Source organism: Quercus suber, unplaced genomic scaffold (genome assembly GCF_002906115.3).
Source record: "Quercus suber isolate HL8 unplaced genomic scaffold, Cork oak 2.0 scaffold_32, whole genome shotgun sequence".
Taxonomy (NCBI): Eukaryota; Viridiplantae; Streptophyta; class Magnoliopsida; order Fagales; family Fagaceae; genus Quercus; species Quercus suber.
The window spans coordinates 1,405,818-1,424,083 of NW_027069497.1; the positions used below are offsets into that span (position 1 = coordinate 1,405,818).

Below are 18,266 nucleotides of genomic sequence, written 5' to 3' on the forward strand. Positions count from 1 at the left end.
TACCGTAATCTTGGCATGGAATCTCTCTGGTAGAGATCTGAGCACCTTCCTCACAATCTTGAATTTAGGAATGGTTTCCCCAAGATTGAAGGCTAAGTTCACTATGTCCTTGAGCTTGGCATAAAACTCATAGAACGACTCATCCTCCTCCATCTTTATTTCTTCAAAGCTTGTAGTGAGCCTTTGAAACTTTGAATCCTTGACAACCTTTGTACCCTCATAGGTTGTCTAGAGGATGATTCATGCTTCCTTTACAGTTTCAGTAGAGGATATCTTCTTGAACTCCTCATTGGTGACTGCGCTAAATAGAGCATTCAACGCTCTGCTGTTGAAGTTTTTTGCCTTGATCTTAGCTTCATCCCAATCGGCCGGTGCTTCGTTTGGCTTAGTCCAGCCAATCTCTACAGCTTGCCACATCTTCTCATCTAAAGACTGCAAGAAAGCTCTCATACGTACTTTCCAGTATGCATAGTTAATGCCATCAAATAAGGAGGTATGATTAATGACTGTCCTCTATCCATGACAAACAAGGGTCAATGGATCAACACAGTAAATATTAAACTTAATCAGAGTGCGCCTGCTCTGATACCACTTGATAGGCCATAAACTAAATTGACCCCTTGTGATAAAAATTAATTAATTAATTAGACAAGTTATTAATTAATCAATTTATCATGCAAACACGTGGTAGCACAAACAAATCACCAAATAACTAAATATACAGCGAAAATTAAATGATACGGTGATTTGTTTACGAATGGGAAAAAAACCTGACGGCAAAAACCCCACCGGATGATTTTCAAGTCACCACTCCCAAAACTCCACTATTATCACAACAAACGGTTACAAGTAAAGGAATCCCAAGTACCTTACTAACCTACAGTTGAACCCTTACCCCAATATCCAATTGGACTTGTTCTGTAGTGACAGTTCCCACCTTTGATGCACGGCTCCCAAGTACATGACTAACTAATGCGCGGATCCCAGTACGCGACTTCAACACCAACTTGAAGGAGAGGTTGGTTGCAAACTTCTTTAGTTCATCCTACACGATGAAGATCAAGAAGATGTGTAACACCCCAAAATTTTAACACCTATTTAATTATTATATGTAAACTATAAAGGAGACCTACAATTAAATGGATTAAATTGGTTTGGGCCTAAGATATTAAAAAATAAGATAAATACAATTGGAATATGAAGCCCAAGTGAGATGGCATAAGTAAATATATGGGCCTTGAAAACCCTAGCCTTCTTTCTCTTTAGTCACACGTGTATTTTGCTGATGGAGGCTTCCTTTTTGCTTCAGCCGACTATTGAACTTTGTCTTTCTTCACTGTGGCGTTGAGTTGGAGTCTTCAGGTATCATTTTCTCATGCTTAAGATTTAAGAAGTTTGAATAGTCAATAGCTAGCAATTGATATGAACCTAGACTATCATTATACTGTAGAAAAGGGCTCCTCCGATTGTATTGTATTAGATAAAGATTTGGTCAATATGTCAGGAAGGAACTCAGACTTTGAAATTGAACCAAATAGAGTATTGGGCTTGGACTTTGTCACCATGTTAAAGTAAAAAGAGTGCTTATGGTTATTGCATTCACATATAGCCTCAATGGTTGACCAATCAACCATCACACTTCTATTATTGTCTAAATCCTTGTCCAACGGCATTAAAGGGACAATAGGCAACTAGATTGATATAAGGCTTGTACGTGGCTTTCCATGTTAGATTGATATATATATATATATATATAATATTAAGGTCAGTAGATATCCAGCGGCATTAAGAGAGCATTCTAGCACTAGATTGATAGATTAAAGCAATCTCACGTGGCCTTCAATGTTAAGTTGAATATATATAGTTATATATATAATGTTAGAGTCAATGGACATCCAATGCATCAAGAGGGAATGCTAAGCAACAAATTAAGGCAATACGTGGCTTTCAATAGTAAATTGGATAGTTAGGTGAATAAAGGGAGAATTTTAGATATATCAATATTGTCTAGGATAAAACCATTTTAAGTGTGAAAATAGATTTTTAAGTGGGAAATTGTGTATTGATGAACCTATTTTTGGTATTGCTAGGTTCTAATTCTACTGAATTGTTGTGATTCAAGGGAGGTTGATTTCCATTATTTTGCAACTAAGATGTAAGTGGTGTTTACTAATTTTGGGGATTTTTCCTAAACAGCGTTGGTTATTAAACTATTATATATATATATATATATAAGAAATATATTGTTATTCTATACATATAAATGGATATTTTATAATTTCTTGATGTGTACATTAATTATTCGTTTTATGAAAAACTTGTGGGACAACCTAAATTTATTTAAATTTGTATGTGCGATATATCCTTATATTTTTGAGAATTATGATTGGATTATTTTTGTAAGCATCTTGAATGGATTGTTTATGTGAGCATCTTGTATATGTTTTGAAAACCTATGGCAAGTCGTGATTAGAAGCTCAGTATGATATTTAGTCCTTAGCAAGGGACAATCATACTGCAGCTAGTCCTTAGCAAGGGACGGTCCCAAAAGGGGACAGTGCACATTTGATAGCTCCTTAGCAAGGGAGTAAATTATTGAAGATCCAAAAGGGAAGCTCCTTAGCAAGGAAGTGCACCTTTAGGTTCCAAAGGAGCCATCCTTAAGAAATGGGATGAAAAGGAGGTTCCAATCCCAAAAAGGGGACAGCACAACCCTGTCAACGAGGCGTAAACGTTGACCACGAGAAAAGCCTAGGAAATTGTTTATGTGATGGTATTAATATATATATATATATATATATATATATATATATTATAATGGCTCACGATATAAAGATATTTTTCTCTAACATGAAATATTTGATAATAAATATTGTTGAGTTACAAGTTATGAAATTGCTGTAAGAATTATTTATTGAATGTTTGTTCCCACACTCCAATGTTAGTGAATTCTACTTATTGAGTTATCTCACCCCCCCCCCCCTTTATTTTCCATTACAGATACATTAGAGGGATTACTGAAGTAGAGATTCTTGGGAGACAGCAGTTACAAACTATTTTTGTAGAACTAAAGATTTTATTATTATTTTATGGCATTAAACATTGTATTAGAGAATTATTTTGAGGATGTTTTGTATTTGATGAATTAGAGCTCTGACTTTTGTGATGAGATTCAAGGTTGCTAGTTTCTTTTATTTAACATATTTTATGGATTATTCAAATTAAATAGACATTTACTGCTTATGATTTTGGGGCGTTACAAGATGTTTGGTCACAAAACCTTTTGGTGCAAATACACAGCAACTTTTTCAGAAGAGATGAACTAGGGTAAGAACTTCGTCTTTGATCACAAATTGCTTGAACAGAGTTTGCTCAATACTTGTGCAACTTGTGTACTATTTGACAGCCCTTAAAACAATGTTTTATATGTCTAGGGTTAGAAGAAAAGAAGGCCCAAAAACACATTCACGGATCCCAAGAAATCATATCAGAAATCTGATTTTTATAAACCTCAACAGATAGAAGCTGTTGAGAAGGTGTCGAGCTTACAGGCTTGAGACAGCTTTCTTAAGCTCGATATATGCAACTATCGAGCCAGCTATCGAGATTTAATGAATTTGCTCTATCAGTTTGTTTTCTTGGACAGACTTGATGACTTCAACACTTGATCTTGAAACCTTATTTCTTGAAGTATTAAAAACACCTAGAACTACCCAATTATAAGTAAAGTGCGTTTTGTCAAAGGATTAGCTAATTTACATAAACAAATGACATATGTTCTTAACAAGTGAAACACATATGTCCTAACAATTGGTATAAGCTTATAAACTTAGTTTTTAACTTTCAGTTTATATAACATAGTTTTTAACTTTTAGTTTTTATCCTTCTCAAAAAAAAAAAAAAAAATTGTTAGGTTCTAAGGATTTAGAAACTAATGTATTAGAACTTCAATTTGTAATATGTTGACAAACTATGTTCAAAACATAGAGTCTTGATTTAGGCTTGCTCAAAGTGTGTTTAATTGTAAAATTAGAATCAAGTGATTGCAGAAATTATTGGACAAAATCTACAAAGTTCGATCGATCGAAAATTAGACTCAATCGATCGAAACACGTGCAGATTTATTTTTCTGTAGAAATTCCAATTCAGCCCAAGCTTGTTTGACATATAGGGTTTTGTGTTTCACTCCAAGTATAAAAGGAAAAACTATAGCTACATTTTAAAAGTCTTTTATAAGTTGTGTATTAAATCTTTTGTGAGATCTAGAGGTGTTTACCTTCATACACACATATAGAGTTATCAAGATCAAGATTTACGGCAAGAACTTGATGATCTCTTCAGTTGCTGCTTAAAGAACTTTAAAGAAGATCTGAAACCTTTGAGTGGAGTCTCAAAGTCACAAGTAAGAGAACTTGTGGTTGCTGCAAATCAAAAAAAGAAGTAATCCATGGACTCGGAGCTGTCGCATAGTCGTGATAGTAAGTTTTCTACTTACGGTAGCAATAGGATGTTAGTGGTCTAAGTTCTATTGTAAAAATTTCAATTCTTTCATAGTGGATCTGTTTTTATCTTGAGGATAGTTAGGTTAAATCCTCCCCAAGTTTTTTACGAGTTAGGTTTTTCTAGGTTATCATATCGTTGTGTTCTTTGTATTTCAACATTATTTACATGGTATGATTTTATTGTGTTAATCTAGAACTAAATAATTTATCTAAGTAGTCACTTGGCTAAATAACTAGGTTAAACAACTTGTGTTAAGGGGTCTAAAAACGTATAGTTTTTATGTACAACTTTTAAAACCTCACTTTTCCTTTTATTTTTTTCACTTTTTCAAATTTTTTCAAGTTACGATTTTAACAATTTTCAGTAAAAAATTTCAACAAAAAAATATATATGATATTCTCAAACAACACAAATATTATCAGGAGCTAGAAGTCTCCAATTGCATCACCACTACCTGAAAGAGGCAGCAAGTCAACAAGTTACCGAATTTCGACAGTTGCATATTGCCTTTATTACATAAAAATTGTGGTGCACTGAGGAATAAGGATAACAATGCAAAGATATTGATCAACAGGTCACCAAAGAATAAAATAAAAATAAAAAATAAAAAAGCCAGTAAGTAAAGTCTTGAAGAAGCACTCGGGAAAGACAATTTGCTTTTATGGAATACTTTCTGCAAAATCGAATAATTTGTGGGCAAAAAGAGAATCAGCTTTTTTTTTTAACGCAAGATAAAATTTCTACTCTAACCTAATCTAAGTGTATATGTGTGTAAAACTCCCTCCTGGGGACTCGAACCTCAGCCCTTACCCCCCCAACACCCACAAGCACTTATACTTGTGGAGTGACCATCACATCTAGGGTGTGCGGTGGTAGAATCAGCTATTATATTAAGAAAGTTTTAACATCACTATAATGAGAAATATAAAAACTGTAAAAAGAGTTAATTACTTTTTTAAAGTTTTTTCTTTTCTAATAAAAAGATTCTAAAAATAGTTACTAAACCATTTAGATCTTCTAGATTTTCTAGGGTTCTCTACCAATATATTTTCTTAAATCTTAACCATTCTTTAATGATTTAACGGTCTGAGTTCTGCCATGTTAGCAATCTACTAACAATATATAATCTCAATTTTTTTGTTTATAACATTATTTTATTATTTTAAGAGTATTATTAGTGGAATGCAAACATGGTAAAATCAAGAAGTTGTTAGAATTTACCGAAATCTATTAGTAGAGTACCTTAGAAAATTTAGAAGATCTAGATCCATTCTAATGAATTTAGAGCATCTGTTAACTTTCTCTTATAAAATTATATTATTAGGTAGTACCTAAAAGTTTAAGCGCCCAACTACCTGAAAATGGCGGTAGCCACAGGAAAATAACAAAGTCAACAAATCAAGAATATAATACAAAATGAAAAATCATTACTTGGTTACGTGTAAGACGGTATGTAAGATTATTCACCCACTCAATTTTGATTATCTTAAAAAAATTTCATGTGTTTTGCATTTGGTAGGTGGTCTTTCACATTAAGAAAGAAAACTAATAACGTGGAGATGGGGTTCCAAAGGAAGAAGACTTTCTTTTGTTGACTCCTCTTCCTTTCAACATTTGCAAACTATAGGATGGCTTTCTTTTGCTTTTTAGGTTATAGACTTTTTAATGCTTTTTAGCGTAGTGTATGTTGTTTTCTATGTAGAAAAATGTTATATGCCATATATTTATAATATTTTTGTAACACTTTTACAATAAATTTTAAATGACAAATTTTAATTGGCTGTTGTTAGTAAGCAAAAAAATCATTTTAATGATGGATTAAAATTAAAATAAATAACAACTTACTATAATTTGTTGTAAAAGTTATTGTAAACATAATGCTTCTATTCTATACTAAGGAGCTAATATGAAATGCATCACTGTAGCCAAGAAGGGTAGCATCCAATAAGAAAGAGTGTGAGATAGCAAGAATCAAGTGTGAGGAAATAAGAAAACAAAAGGAGAAATAGTGAAGAGTGTGTTATAAGTATTAGGCTAAAATACAAAATGCACCCTCTAAGTTTGACTGAAATTCAATTCAAACTTCTAATTTTATTTTCGTTTAATTCAATTCTCTAAATTTCAAATTTATTCAATTTAGACATTTCATCCAATTTCCTTAAAAATTTGTCAATAAAACAATATTTTTCCCACACCAAAAAAAAAAAAAAAATCTATAAAATTATATATATATATATATATATATATATTAAAGACATTGACGTGAGAATTTGTTTTTCAAAAATTCTTTTTTCTTTAGTTAATTGCCTTAATGGCAATTTTTTAACAAAATTGGACAAAAGGCATGAATTGAATAAATTTAAAACATAGAAAACTCAATTAAACCAAAGTAAAGTTAGATGACTTAAATGAATTTCTGTCAAATTTAGAGAATGCATTTTACATTTTAGCATAAGTATTAACAAAGCTTCTTTTCTTTTAACTGATAACCCTTTGAAAATTGTACTTGAGTGTGACTAGATTTATTTCAAAGAATGTGATACTTTTATTTTGGGGGTTAAATTTATTAAATTGGAAAAATTTTGGCACCGAAAAAATCTCAATACAATAAACCTTCATAAATGGTCTCCAAATTTGGCTGATGAGTATATCTTAATTGCTGGAATTTAGAAAATCATGAGTACAAAAATTACTACATTACTCTCTCTAATGCGTAAATTACTATTTATATCCACTTGTAGAATATTGGATACAGGTATCAAACTTGAAATAGAATCAACCAGCAATCGTGTCATTTAATGCTGAATTTAAATGAAAATTTACTTTTGTGCAAACCAAATTTGCATAGACAGTATTTCATAGATTAGATTTTTCTTTTGTACAATACAATAAAAACGAAAAAAATTATCAAGGTGTGGAAGATTAGTCCAAAGCCATATACAATACAACATGCTCATGGGAAAAAGTCCTTATTCAAACAATTATCAAAAACTATGCAGAAAAATAGAGATACGAGAGTGCCATTGCACACGTCACAGACAACAAAAAAACAAAAATAATCGAGGTGTCGAAGTCTTAAAAACTTTGATACAGAATAAAGAACAACCATTTCGCAGCTAGGTGAAAGACAATTTGGTTACTTAAGTCAACAAGTCAACAAGTCAAAGAATTCATAAAAGATATGATTTATTTTTTTGGAAGAATCGATATATAGTGTTTGATTGGCATCAGCTTATAAACTTAGTTTTTAATTTTTAGTTTTTATGTACCATTTTTAAAATCACACTTTTTCTTGTATTTTCTCTCTTTTTAAAATTTTTTCAAGTTAGGAATATATTTTAACAACTTTCAGCAAAAAAATTTCAAACAAAAAACTAGATAGGATATTCTCAAAACAACACAAATATTATCAGGAGCTAGTAGTATCCAATTGCATCACCACTACCTGAAAGAGGCAACAAGTCAACAAGTCTCCGAATTTGGACAACTGCATATAGCCTTTATTACATAAAAATTGTGGCGCACTTAGGATAACAATGCAAAATTATTGATCAACAAGTCACCAAAAAATAAAAGAAAAAAGAAAAAAAGCCAGCAATCAAAGTCTTCAATAACCACTTGGAAAGACAATTTGCTTTTATGGAAGACTTTCAGCAAAATAGAATAATTTGTGGGCAAAAAGAGAATCAACTATTATATTAAGAAAGTTTCAATAGCACTTTAATGAGAAAAAAAAAAACTATAAAAAGAGTTAGTTACTTTTTTTCTTTTCTCATAAAAAAAAATAAATAAAAAAATAAAAAACTTCTAAAAATAGGCCTTAAACCAATATATTTAAAGCATCGGTTAACTTTTTCTTATAATATTATATCATTGTGTAGTACCTAAAAGTTTAAGAGCCCAACTAGCTACCCGACAATGGCGGTACTCACAGGAAAATACTGCACAAAACAAAGTCAACAAATCATCACACGGTTACGTGTAAGACGGTTTGGAGTCAACAAGTCAAAGTATTCATAAAAGATATGATTAAAAAAAAAAAAAAAAAGGATATTCTCAAAATAATTCAAATATTATCAGTAGCTAGTGGTCTCCGATTGCATCACCACTACTCACACTCAGCTTTTCTTCCTCCAAACTTTCCTTTTGAACCTGAATCCCTTCCTTCGTTATTGCTTTGTCATGGGTGCCTCTTTTGTTGCTCATGTGCTTTTTTTACTATGGTTCTTTGCTACAACCTTCAGCTTCTTCTTGACAGCAGAGTCAAATGTCTCTTGCAATGAAAAAGACAAAAAAGCACTTCTAAACATTAAACAAGGTCTCAGTGATCCTTTTGTAGGGGCCTTTTTTGTGTTATGAGTTGGGCTGGGTTGCCTCCTGCGATGATGGGCCCAAATATTTTGAGTGGAAGAGTTAAGACCGGCCCAACTGTAACTCACTTTGGGCCGGCTTGTGTGCAAACTAGGCCTCGTCTGCCAGGAGCGTGCTTACGGTAGGCAGAGCTATTTCAAATGATTTACGGCAGACAAATAAAACAATAGCAGAAGAACAAAAAGATAGTGACCTTTTCTTAATGAAAATTAACCAAGTAATCTCTATCTTATACCAATCATAGTAATGGCAACGGAAGTTATAACAATAGCTTTACAAAAGAGATAGAGGATTAAGTGATGATATGAGTTAATCGAAAATAAATGTCAAGTCAAGTTTGGGTCCGTAGTGGCAAAGACCAAGGAGGAAGAATGCCTCCTCTCAATGCAACTAATCCCCCAGGAAAAAGATTTTATCGTGGGGATTAATGACTTTGAGGGAATCGGACCTAAATGGTTAGTGCTCAAAGGAATCTCTTTTGTTTACTTATCTCAAAGAGAGTAGGATTTAGAGGGAAAGAGAAGGAAATCGACCTACTGGTGCATGCCCATTGTATTATCTCCCTCTGTTTTCTGTTTCCCTTCTTATCTTTTTTTCTTTCCTTTCCTTTTCTTTTTTTTTTCTCTTTCTTGATCATACTCTGTTTTTCGATCCCCTTTACAGGGCACGACGAGGGTCCTTTTATAGGGTCTGCCATGACTGGATTTTACCACCTTACCCCTTAACCGCCTTTGTCTGGTCTGGGCGTACTTGTTGACCACCAAGGAGTTCGTCTGTGTACTTACCCTTGCCAGACGGTGGCAAGTTTGTTTTGTTTTGTTAGTGCGCCGTGGCATTCTTTCCTACCACGGTGTAAATGTTTTTCTCTCTCCTTCCCTCATGGCATGTACCAAACGGTCCCCCCTCAACCTTACCTCTTTTGGATAGTCTGTCGTCCCAGCAAGACGTACCTCCCAAAAGGTCTTGGGCAAGAGTCGCAAAGTAGGTCTTTTTCCCTCTCCCCACCACCAAACCATACCCTCCTTACTTCTTACCTCTGGCCCATGGCCCCACCACGTCCCATATTGACTGGGTAAGGCTGGTGGTGCCTGGGCCTTGCGCGTGCTTTCCTGTCATGTATGTTCAAAATCTGCCTGCCGCCTATGCATTTGCCGCAATCTGGAGCTTTTTTTGCACAGTCTACCGCACTTCTTTGTTCTTTTACATGGGCCGTTGCATAATTCATTGTTCCCTTTGGGGCTAGGCTTCATTTGATACTGGGTTTTACATTTCTCTTAGCCCATTTCTTGGTTGCCCTCATGTCCTGCCATATTATTCTATCATTCCTGCCATAATGACTTAGTCCTGCTGGTCCTCTTTTAGACTTGCCGTTTTACTCCCTTCCCCAAATGGCCTTGCATGACCATGGACTTTCTTTCTTAGGGGCTCCTGTGTCCCCTTTGGCATCCTCGACCTATTTACTTGTTTTGGGCTTCCTTGACCCATTTACTTACTTTGGGCTTCCTCGAACCTTTTCCTAACTTTGTGTTCCCATGGGCTTTTACTTACTTCATTGGGCTTCCCCGGCCCAATTACTTCATACCCATCCTTGGGGTTTATGGGGTTGCCAACAATCCCCTACTCTCTTTGTTTACACTACTTTGAGCCTGCCGCGGCTCATTCTTACTTTTTTTCATATCATACACTACCCATGGGTTTGTTATACTCTCTTTCCGGGCCTTTCGAGCCCACTTGAATCCTCAAGGCCCATTTATTTATTTTATGGACCTGTGACCCATTATTCTTGCCGCTTGAGCTTAATGGTTTTATTCTATACTTGCCACTTCTACTTGCTGCCTGTGTTGCTGAGTTGGGCCTCTTTCTTGTTTTACAAAAATGACCCTCAACACCTTTGAAAGTGCTTTGATCTTGTTCTAACCAAGAAGATTGCTCTAAATGGGACAAAGTTGTCTATGACCAAAAAACTGGCCGAGTCACTGAGCTCGAACTCTCTAATGCGATGTTTGGCGGTGAGATTAGTGGTTCATTGCTCCAATTAAAACATTTGAATTACTTGGATTTGAGTCTCAATGACTTTAATCATACCCCTATCCCAACTTTTCTTGGTTCAATGGCTAGTATGACACATCTTGTCCTCCATCGATCTAACTTCTCTAGACACATTCCTCATCAGCTTGGGAACCTTTCAAACCTTTGTTATCTGGATATTGGAGGTAATTTTTATCTATATGCAGATAACTTTCATTGGATTTCTAATCTCTCTTCCATTCAATACCTTGACTTAAGCAACACCAAACATCAATCAGAAGTTGGTTGGCTTCAAATAATGAGTATGTTCCCATCTCTTTCGACGCTACACGCGTCAGCTTGTGAACTTGTTAATCTAAATCCACCTCTTGCATTTGTCAATTTCACATCTCTTCAATATCTTGATCTTTCTGCTAATCGTTTCAATCACGAGATACCTAATTGGTTCTCTAATCTCACTACAAGCCTCTTGATGTTTGACCTGAGCCTCAATTCTCTAAGAGGTGAGATACCACCGAGCATTTTCAATTCACCGAAATTAGATTCTTTATACTTGTATTCCAATAACATAATTGGAAAAATTCCAGAGTTGTTAGGCCAGCTTAAACATCTAACATATCTCCAAATGGAAGGTAATTCTTTAAATGGTCCAATTCCTTCTTCCATTGGGAATTTATCTTATTTGGAAGAATTATTTCTCTCTGATAATCAGTTGAATGGTACCATTCCAAAGACTCTTGGGCATTTCTCAAATTTATGGAGATTATATGTCTCAAATAATTTCTTAACAGGGCCAGTAAACGAAGAGCATTTTACTAAACTCTCAAAATTACTGTATCTAGATATCTTTCATACACCTTTGTTCTTTAACGTGAATTCCAATTGGGTTCCTCCTTTTCAACTTGAATATGTTGACATGATCTACTGCAAGATAGGTCCCAACTTTCCAACGTGGCTACAAACACAAAGTTCCATTATTGCAGTTTTAGACTTGTCCAACTTAGAAATTGCAGACAAGGCTCCAAGTTGGTTCTGGAATCGGGCTTCATACGTTGTAACAATTAATCTCTCTAACAACCAAATAGAAGGGGATGTATTGAACATTGTGCTAAGTTCTCTTTTCATAAATCTAAGATCTAATCATTTCAAAGGTCAAATGCCACAATTGTCAACAAATGTCATGGAGCTATATATAGCTAACAACTCATTTTCTGGGCCAATTTCCTCTTTCATGTGCCAAAAGAAGAATAGAGAGAATCAATTACTGGTTTTAGATGTATCAAATAATCTCTTAACAGGCACACTTCCTCACTGCTGGAAGTATTGGCAATCTTTGACCCATCTAGACTTAGGAAGCAATGAAATATCGAGCAGAATTCCATACTCCATGGTCTCTTTAGTTGCACTCCAATCACTGCATTTACAAAACAATAGAATCTCAAGACATATACCTTCATCATTGAAGAAGTGCTCAAATTTGAGTCTTATTGATATAGGTGAGAATCCTTTGTCAGTGGCCATACCACCATGGATTGGAGAAATGACAAATCTTACGATTCTCCGATTAAGTTCCAATGGATTCAAGGGTCATATACCTCTACAAATATGTCAACTTTCTTCTCTTATAGTATTGGATCTTGCCAATAATAGCCTTTCGGGACGCATACCAAATTGCTTGAAAAATATCAGCGCCATGACAATACCTACACCCAGATTTGAAGCTCAATATTATTACGATTATCTGCATAGCAATTATAATCGAACCTATCATGAGAATCTCAAGTTGGTTCCCAAAGGGATGGAACTAGAATATGAAGAAAACCTTGGCTTTGTTAAGATCATAGATCTTTCAAGCAATAACTTGTCTGGATCAATCCCTTTAGAAATTTCAATTCTTTCCGAATTGTGTTTTTTGAACTTGTCGCAAAATCAATTGATAGGAAAGATACCAGAAAAAATCGGGATCATGAAAAAGTTGATCTCTCACAAAATCATCTATCAGGTGAAATTCCTTTAAGCTTGTCTAGTTTGACATTTCTTAGTCACTTGAACTTGTCATACAACAACTTGTCAGGCAAAATTCCATTAGGCACCCAGCTTCAAACTTTTGATGCACTCAGCTACATTGGCAATCCTCAACTTTGTGGTAATCCACTTCCAAGAAGCTGCACAATTAGGGAAGAATCTCAAAATAGGACACCAATTGGAAAAACTGAAGAGGACTCTAATAATTCCAACTTCTACATTGGTATGGGAGTTGGATTTGTGGTTGGTTTTTAGGCAGTTTGTGGAGTTCTCTTCTTCAACAGGACCTGGAGGCATGCTTATTTTAGATTCTTCGATGACATGAAGGATTGGGTTTATGTGATTACTGTGCAAACCGTGAATTGGTTGCTAGAAAAGCTAAGAAGCTGCCACATTTAGTAAGTGAAAGTTGTCATTATCTAGCTAAGAGGTATTACTTCAAACATAATGCCATTAATATCATGTTAATGTTGTAGACTTGTAGTCATGAACTTTGAACACGTAATTTAATTCACAGCTAAATATTGTAACCATTTGAATTTTGATTCACAAATACTGCATATGAACTTTGTCTAAATTTGCAGTTAGCTCATTTGTCACGCCCCAAACCCGATACTCGGATTTGTGACCATGACCGGCATGCTAATATCAAGTTTAAACCTGATATTAACAAGAACCAACTTAACTTTTAATGAGACTGTTAGGAATTCAGTGAGGCAATGCGTATGGGATGCTGATGATGTGATGCTGATGAATGGCTAATGCAGGTGGGCTGTATAATGCAGGGCTAATGCAGGTGAGGCTGCATAAGAGGGTGCACAGCATGCATGCACAGCTGATCATGGGAGGGCTGCCAGTGTAGGTTAGAGTTAGTTAGTTAGTTAGACTATGAGCTGGAGTTAGTTAGGATGTCATGGTAGTTATAAGGTTGTTACACGGTTATGATTGGGGGGGTTTACAAGTATATAAAAGGATAACCAATTGTAAGGAGAACATTGAACCAGGCTACAAACACAAAGTTCCATTATTGCAGTTTTAGACTTGTCCAACTTAGAAATTGCAGACAAGGCTCCAAGTTGGTTCTGGAATCGGGCTTCATACGTTGTAACAATTAATCTCTCTAACAACCAAATAGAAGGGGATGTATTGAACATTGTGCTAAGTTCTCTTTTCATAAATCTAAGATCTAATCATTTCAAAGGTCAAATGCCACAATTGTCAACAAATGTCATGGAGCTATATATAGCTAACAACTCATTTTCTGGGCCAATTTCCTCTTTCATGTGCCAAAAGAAGAATAAAGAGAATCAATTACTGGTTTTAGATGTATCAAATAATCTCTTAATAGGCGCACTTCCTCACTGCTGGAAGTATTGGCAATCTTTGACCCATCTAGACTTAGGAAGCAATGAAATATCGAGCAGAATTCCATACTCCATGGGCTCTTTAGTTGCACTCCAATCACTGCATTTACAAAACAATAGAATCTCAAGACATATACCTTCATCATTGAAGAAGTGCTCAAATTTGAGCCTTATTGATATAGGTGAGAATCCTTTGTCAGTGGCCATACCACCATGGATTGGAGAAATGACAAATCTTACGATTCTCCGATTAAGTTCCAATGGATTCAAGGGTCATATACCTCTACAAATATGTCAACTTTCTTCTCTTATAGTATTGGATCTTGCCAATAATAGCCTTTCGGGACGCATACCAAATTGCTTGAAAAATATCAGCGTCATGACAATACCTACACCTAGATTTGAAGCTCAATATTATTATGATTATCTACATAGCAATTATAATCGAACCTATCATGAGAATCTCAAGTTGGTTCCCAAAGGGATGGAACTAGAATATGAAGAAAACCTTGGCTTTGTTAAGATCATAGATCTTTCAAGCAATAACTTGTCTGGATCAATCCCTTCAGAAATTTCAATTCTTTCCGAATTGTGTTTTTTGAACTTGTCGCGAAATCAATTGATAGGAAAGATACCAGAAAAAATCGAGATCATGAAAAAGTTAGAGTCTATTGATCTCTCACAAATTCATCTATCAGGTGAAATTCCTTTAAGCTTGTCTAGTTTGACATTTCTTAGTCACTTGAACTTGTCATACAACAACTTGTCAGGCAAAATTCCATTAGGCACCCAGCTTCAAACTTTTGATGCACTCAGCTACATAGGCAATCCTCAACTTTGTGGTAATCCACTTCCAATCAGCTGCACAATTAGGGAAGAATCTCAAAATAGGACACCAATTGGAAAAACTGAAGAGGACTCTAATAATTCCAACTTCTACATTGGTATGGGAGTTGGATTTGTGGTTGGTTTTTAGGTAGTTTGTGGAGTTCTCTTCTTCAACAGGACCTGGAGGCATGCTTATTTTAGATTCTTCGATGACATGAAGGATTGGGTTTATGTGACTACTGTGCAAACCGTGAATTGGTTGCTAGAAAAGCTAAGAAGCTGCCACATTTAGTAAGTGAAAGTTGTCATTATCTAGCTAAGAGGTATTACTTCAAACATAATGCCATTAATATCATGTTAATGTTGTAGACTTGTAGTCATGAACTTTGAACACGTAATTTAATTCACAGCTAAATGTTGTAACCATTTGAATTTTGATTCACAAATACTGCATATGAACTTTGTCTAAATTTGCAGTTAGCTCATTGGCTCTGAAATAATTTATTTATAAATTTTTTAGCATAAATAGTGGGAAATCTATGAATAGTGGTTTTATGTTAAGCATAAATTTTTTTCTCATTTATATACATCATGACTTCGCAACTCACATCACATGCTGTAGGGCTTTAATTTTATAGGGAAATTTTCGAATATAATAAATAGAAAATCAAAGTTGTGCTGGGCATAACTAGAATTCTTAGAATTTCAATATTGCACAATTCAAATTGAAGTTAAGCTTAAGGTGTAGGTGGTGATTGACTATGTTGTATGATTTGTGGTCCTTGTTTATATTTCAGAGAGTGGTACAGGTTCATGCTCTTCAAGATGAATCGTTGGCATAGATATTGTACTAGATCCTATCTCATGGTTTTATTATGAAATTTAAATTGAATAAAATGTTGTGGACTATGAATCTTGTGCATGAAGTGTAAGAACTGTTTATCTGTAGCATAGTGTTTGTATTTATAAGTTGATATTGATTTACTTCCATAAGTTTTATCAGTTATCAATCAATTTTCCGCATTAAAATTAAATAAAAAAATAAAATAAAAAAAGGGTCTCATTTCTCTTTCTATAACTTTTATATGATCAAGGATAAAATGCATTGATATCCCTTTGCACTCACACCGCTAAACAAATTTTATCCCCCCTTTCTTTTTATATACGTGTTGATACCTATTTTGGTGACACATTTTCTATAAGCCCAATGCAAGTTAAGAGCAATTTATTTTTAGGCTCAATTCATGTATTTTATCTCATTTTATTCTCTTTTGCATGGCCCAAGCTCATGCATCTTTGAGGGATTTGAGGGAGTGTGGTTTGGTTAGCATGGGTAGACATTTTAAGACTTTCTACATGAGTCTAGAACATAGGTTGTGCTATGCAAGCTATGACCCAGTGCTCATGGAAAAGATCACATGTCCAAAGTTTTCACCCAAATAAAGACTTGTAGTTACTGCTATATGTGTGGCTGAAACCTTCAAACGTTTCCTTTTTAAGATTTTGGACCAAGCTAGCTTTTTGGCTAACTTTGGCTACACAATGCCAGGCATGACTAGCTTCCCAAGAGGCAGAAAAGGGCTAGGGAAGGGCACCCGGTCTTATTTTGTAAAGACTTTCCCTTAATAATGCTGAAAGCAAGCCAATCTTTTTCCAAACACAAGAAAACTAAACCAAAACAGAGATTCCAAAGCTTGATATAAAACCCCCTCTTCAAATTCAAAGAAACTAACCACCTTTTACCTACAAAACCATAACATAGAGTAAAAGCCCATACACGAACATCATAGGAGCCATATTCACATTCAAGTCTTTTGAGTGAAAATAATGGCACAAACGAGTCTTTCCTCTCTCCCTCACTACTTTTCTTAAATTCTCCATCTTGCTATATGTAAAGAAAATTTTATGATTTATGTGTTTCACATGTTTTACCATTTTTCTGTTGTCCAGCACCTTAAGCTCATTCTTGTAATGCACCAATAGTTTCTATTTAACAAATTTTGGAATTGATTTCCCCATCTTATTGCATTTTCTAAGAAACCAAGGAGATTTTTGGGTTCCTTTCTTTACTTTTGGCCTATTCAAAATCTTCCCTAACAATACAAAATAGCATAATTCATTCATTGAAACATTTCATATTACATCAATACTATTTCCCACCTGGACCACCTCCCTTAGAAAGGGTCTCATCCTACCACACCATCTCTTCTAACAGTGTTCTCTAGACAGATTTTGCTGCAAAAAATAATAATTAAAATTGTGACATGTCAATTGATAACAATAAGTTAGGAATAAAAATCCATTGTACCACTTTGGAGTACTTGTAATTGAAGTTGAAATTTCTCAAATTTTCATTTATATCCTAATTTGTCTTAATGTTTAATCATTTTCAATTAAATAATAGAGTTATTTTTTAATATATAAAAAAGTAAGAAATGTTACGTTTACAAAATTTTCACAACAAATCCTAGGTGATAAGCTATTATTGGTGGGCCAAAAAGAAATTTCAATAGTGGACCCATATTAAAATTAGTAACAACTTACCACCTAGAATTTATTATGAAATTATTGCGAAAATTTTGTGGACATAGCATTACTCAACATTACATAGCCTTCTTTATAAAGAGAACTAGGGTTAAAATTTCCCCTTGCAAACTTACAATAATTATAATAAAAAAAAATTGAGAAAGTAGTTGTATAGAGGATTTAAAAAAGCTGGATAGATAGTTGAATCCAGGGATCTGATCATTCAATTGCCTGATCAGTTGCTAGTAAAGAATTAGAGTGCAAGTTTAATAAAGAATTCAAATCAAATTCTAATTGCATTCAAATTTTGTGTCAAGCATCCCTCTTACTTAAATCAGCTTACCCATTTAAAAGTTTAAAACTACTTCTACCTAGGACTGTGCATGGATCGAGTAATCAACTCATCTGACCATGTCGAGTTGGGTGTGTCAACACTCAAAACTGGCTAAGATCTAGCCAAAACCGGTGAGGATGGGTAGTGATAGTTGTTGATCTGACCACAACATGTGCACAAGGCAATGACGATCATATATATAGATAGAATGAGAGACAAAAGGCAACACTCACGTCTAGCTATATCGAGTCAACAAAGCAATAAGAGATAGCAGTATGAAAGCCCAA

At 34.5% G+C, this 18,266-nt stretch overlaps 1 protein-coding gene across 1 annotated transcript; it reads left to right on the plus strand.

Annotated features, from left to right (window-relative positions):
* The first annotated feature begins 10,873 nt into the window (after positions 1–10,873).
* LOC111993438 (receptor-like protein EIX2) lies at positions 10,874–15,267 on the plus strand. The gene is made up of 4 exons (XM_065770539.1): positions 10,874–12,809; positions 12,905–13,150; positions 13,695–13,785; positions 13,932–15,267. The coding sequence occupies exons 1-4, from the start codon at positions 10,874–10,876 to the stop codon at positions 15,265–15,267; spliced, it is 3,609 nt and encodes a 1,202-aa protein (XP_065626611.1).
* The last annotated feature ends 2,999 nt before the right edge of the window (positions 15,268–18,266 follow it).

What these genes read in the sequence shown, in the direction of transcription:
- LOC111993438 (XM_065770539.1), top strand. Translation starts at nt 10,874, where the DNA reads ATGTTTGGCGGTGAGATTAGTGGTTCATTGCTCCAATTAAAACATTTG. An exon ending in TTCAATTCTTTCCGAATTGT is followed by an intron (nt 12,810 to 12,904) that starts GTTTTTTGAACT and finishes ATCATCTATCAG; the next exon opens with GTGAAATTCCTTTAAGCTTG. An exon ending in TAATTCCAACTTCTACATTG is followed by an intron (nt 13,151 to 13,694) that starts GTATGGGAGTTG and finishes TGGCTAATGCAG; the next exon opens with GTGGGCTGTATAATGCAGGG.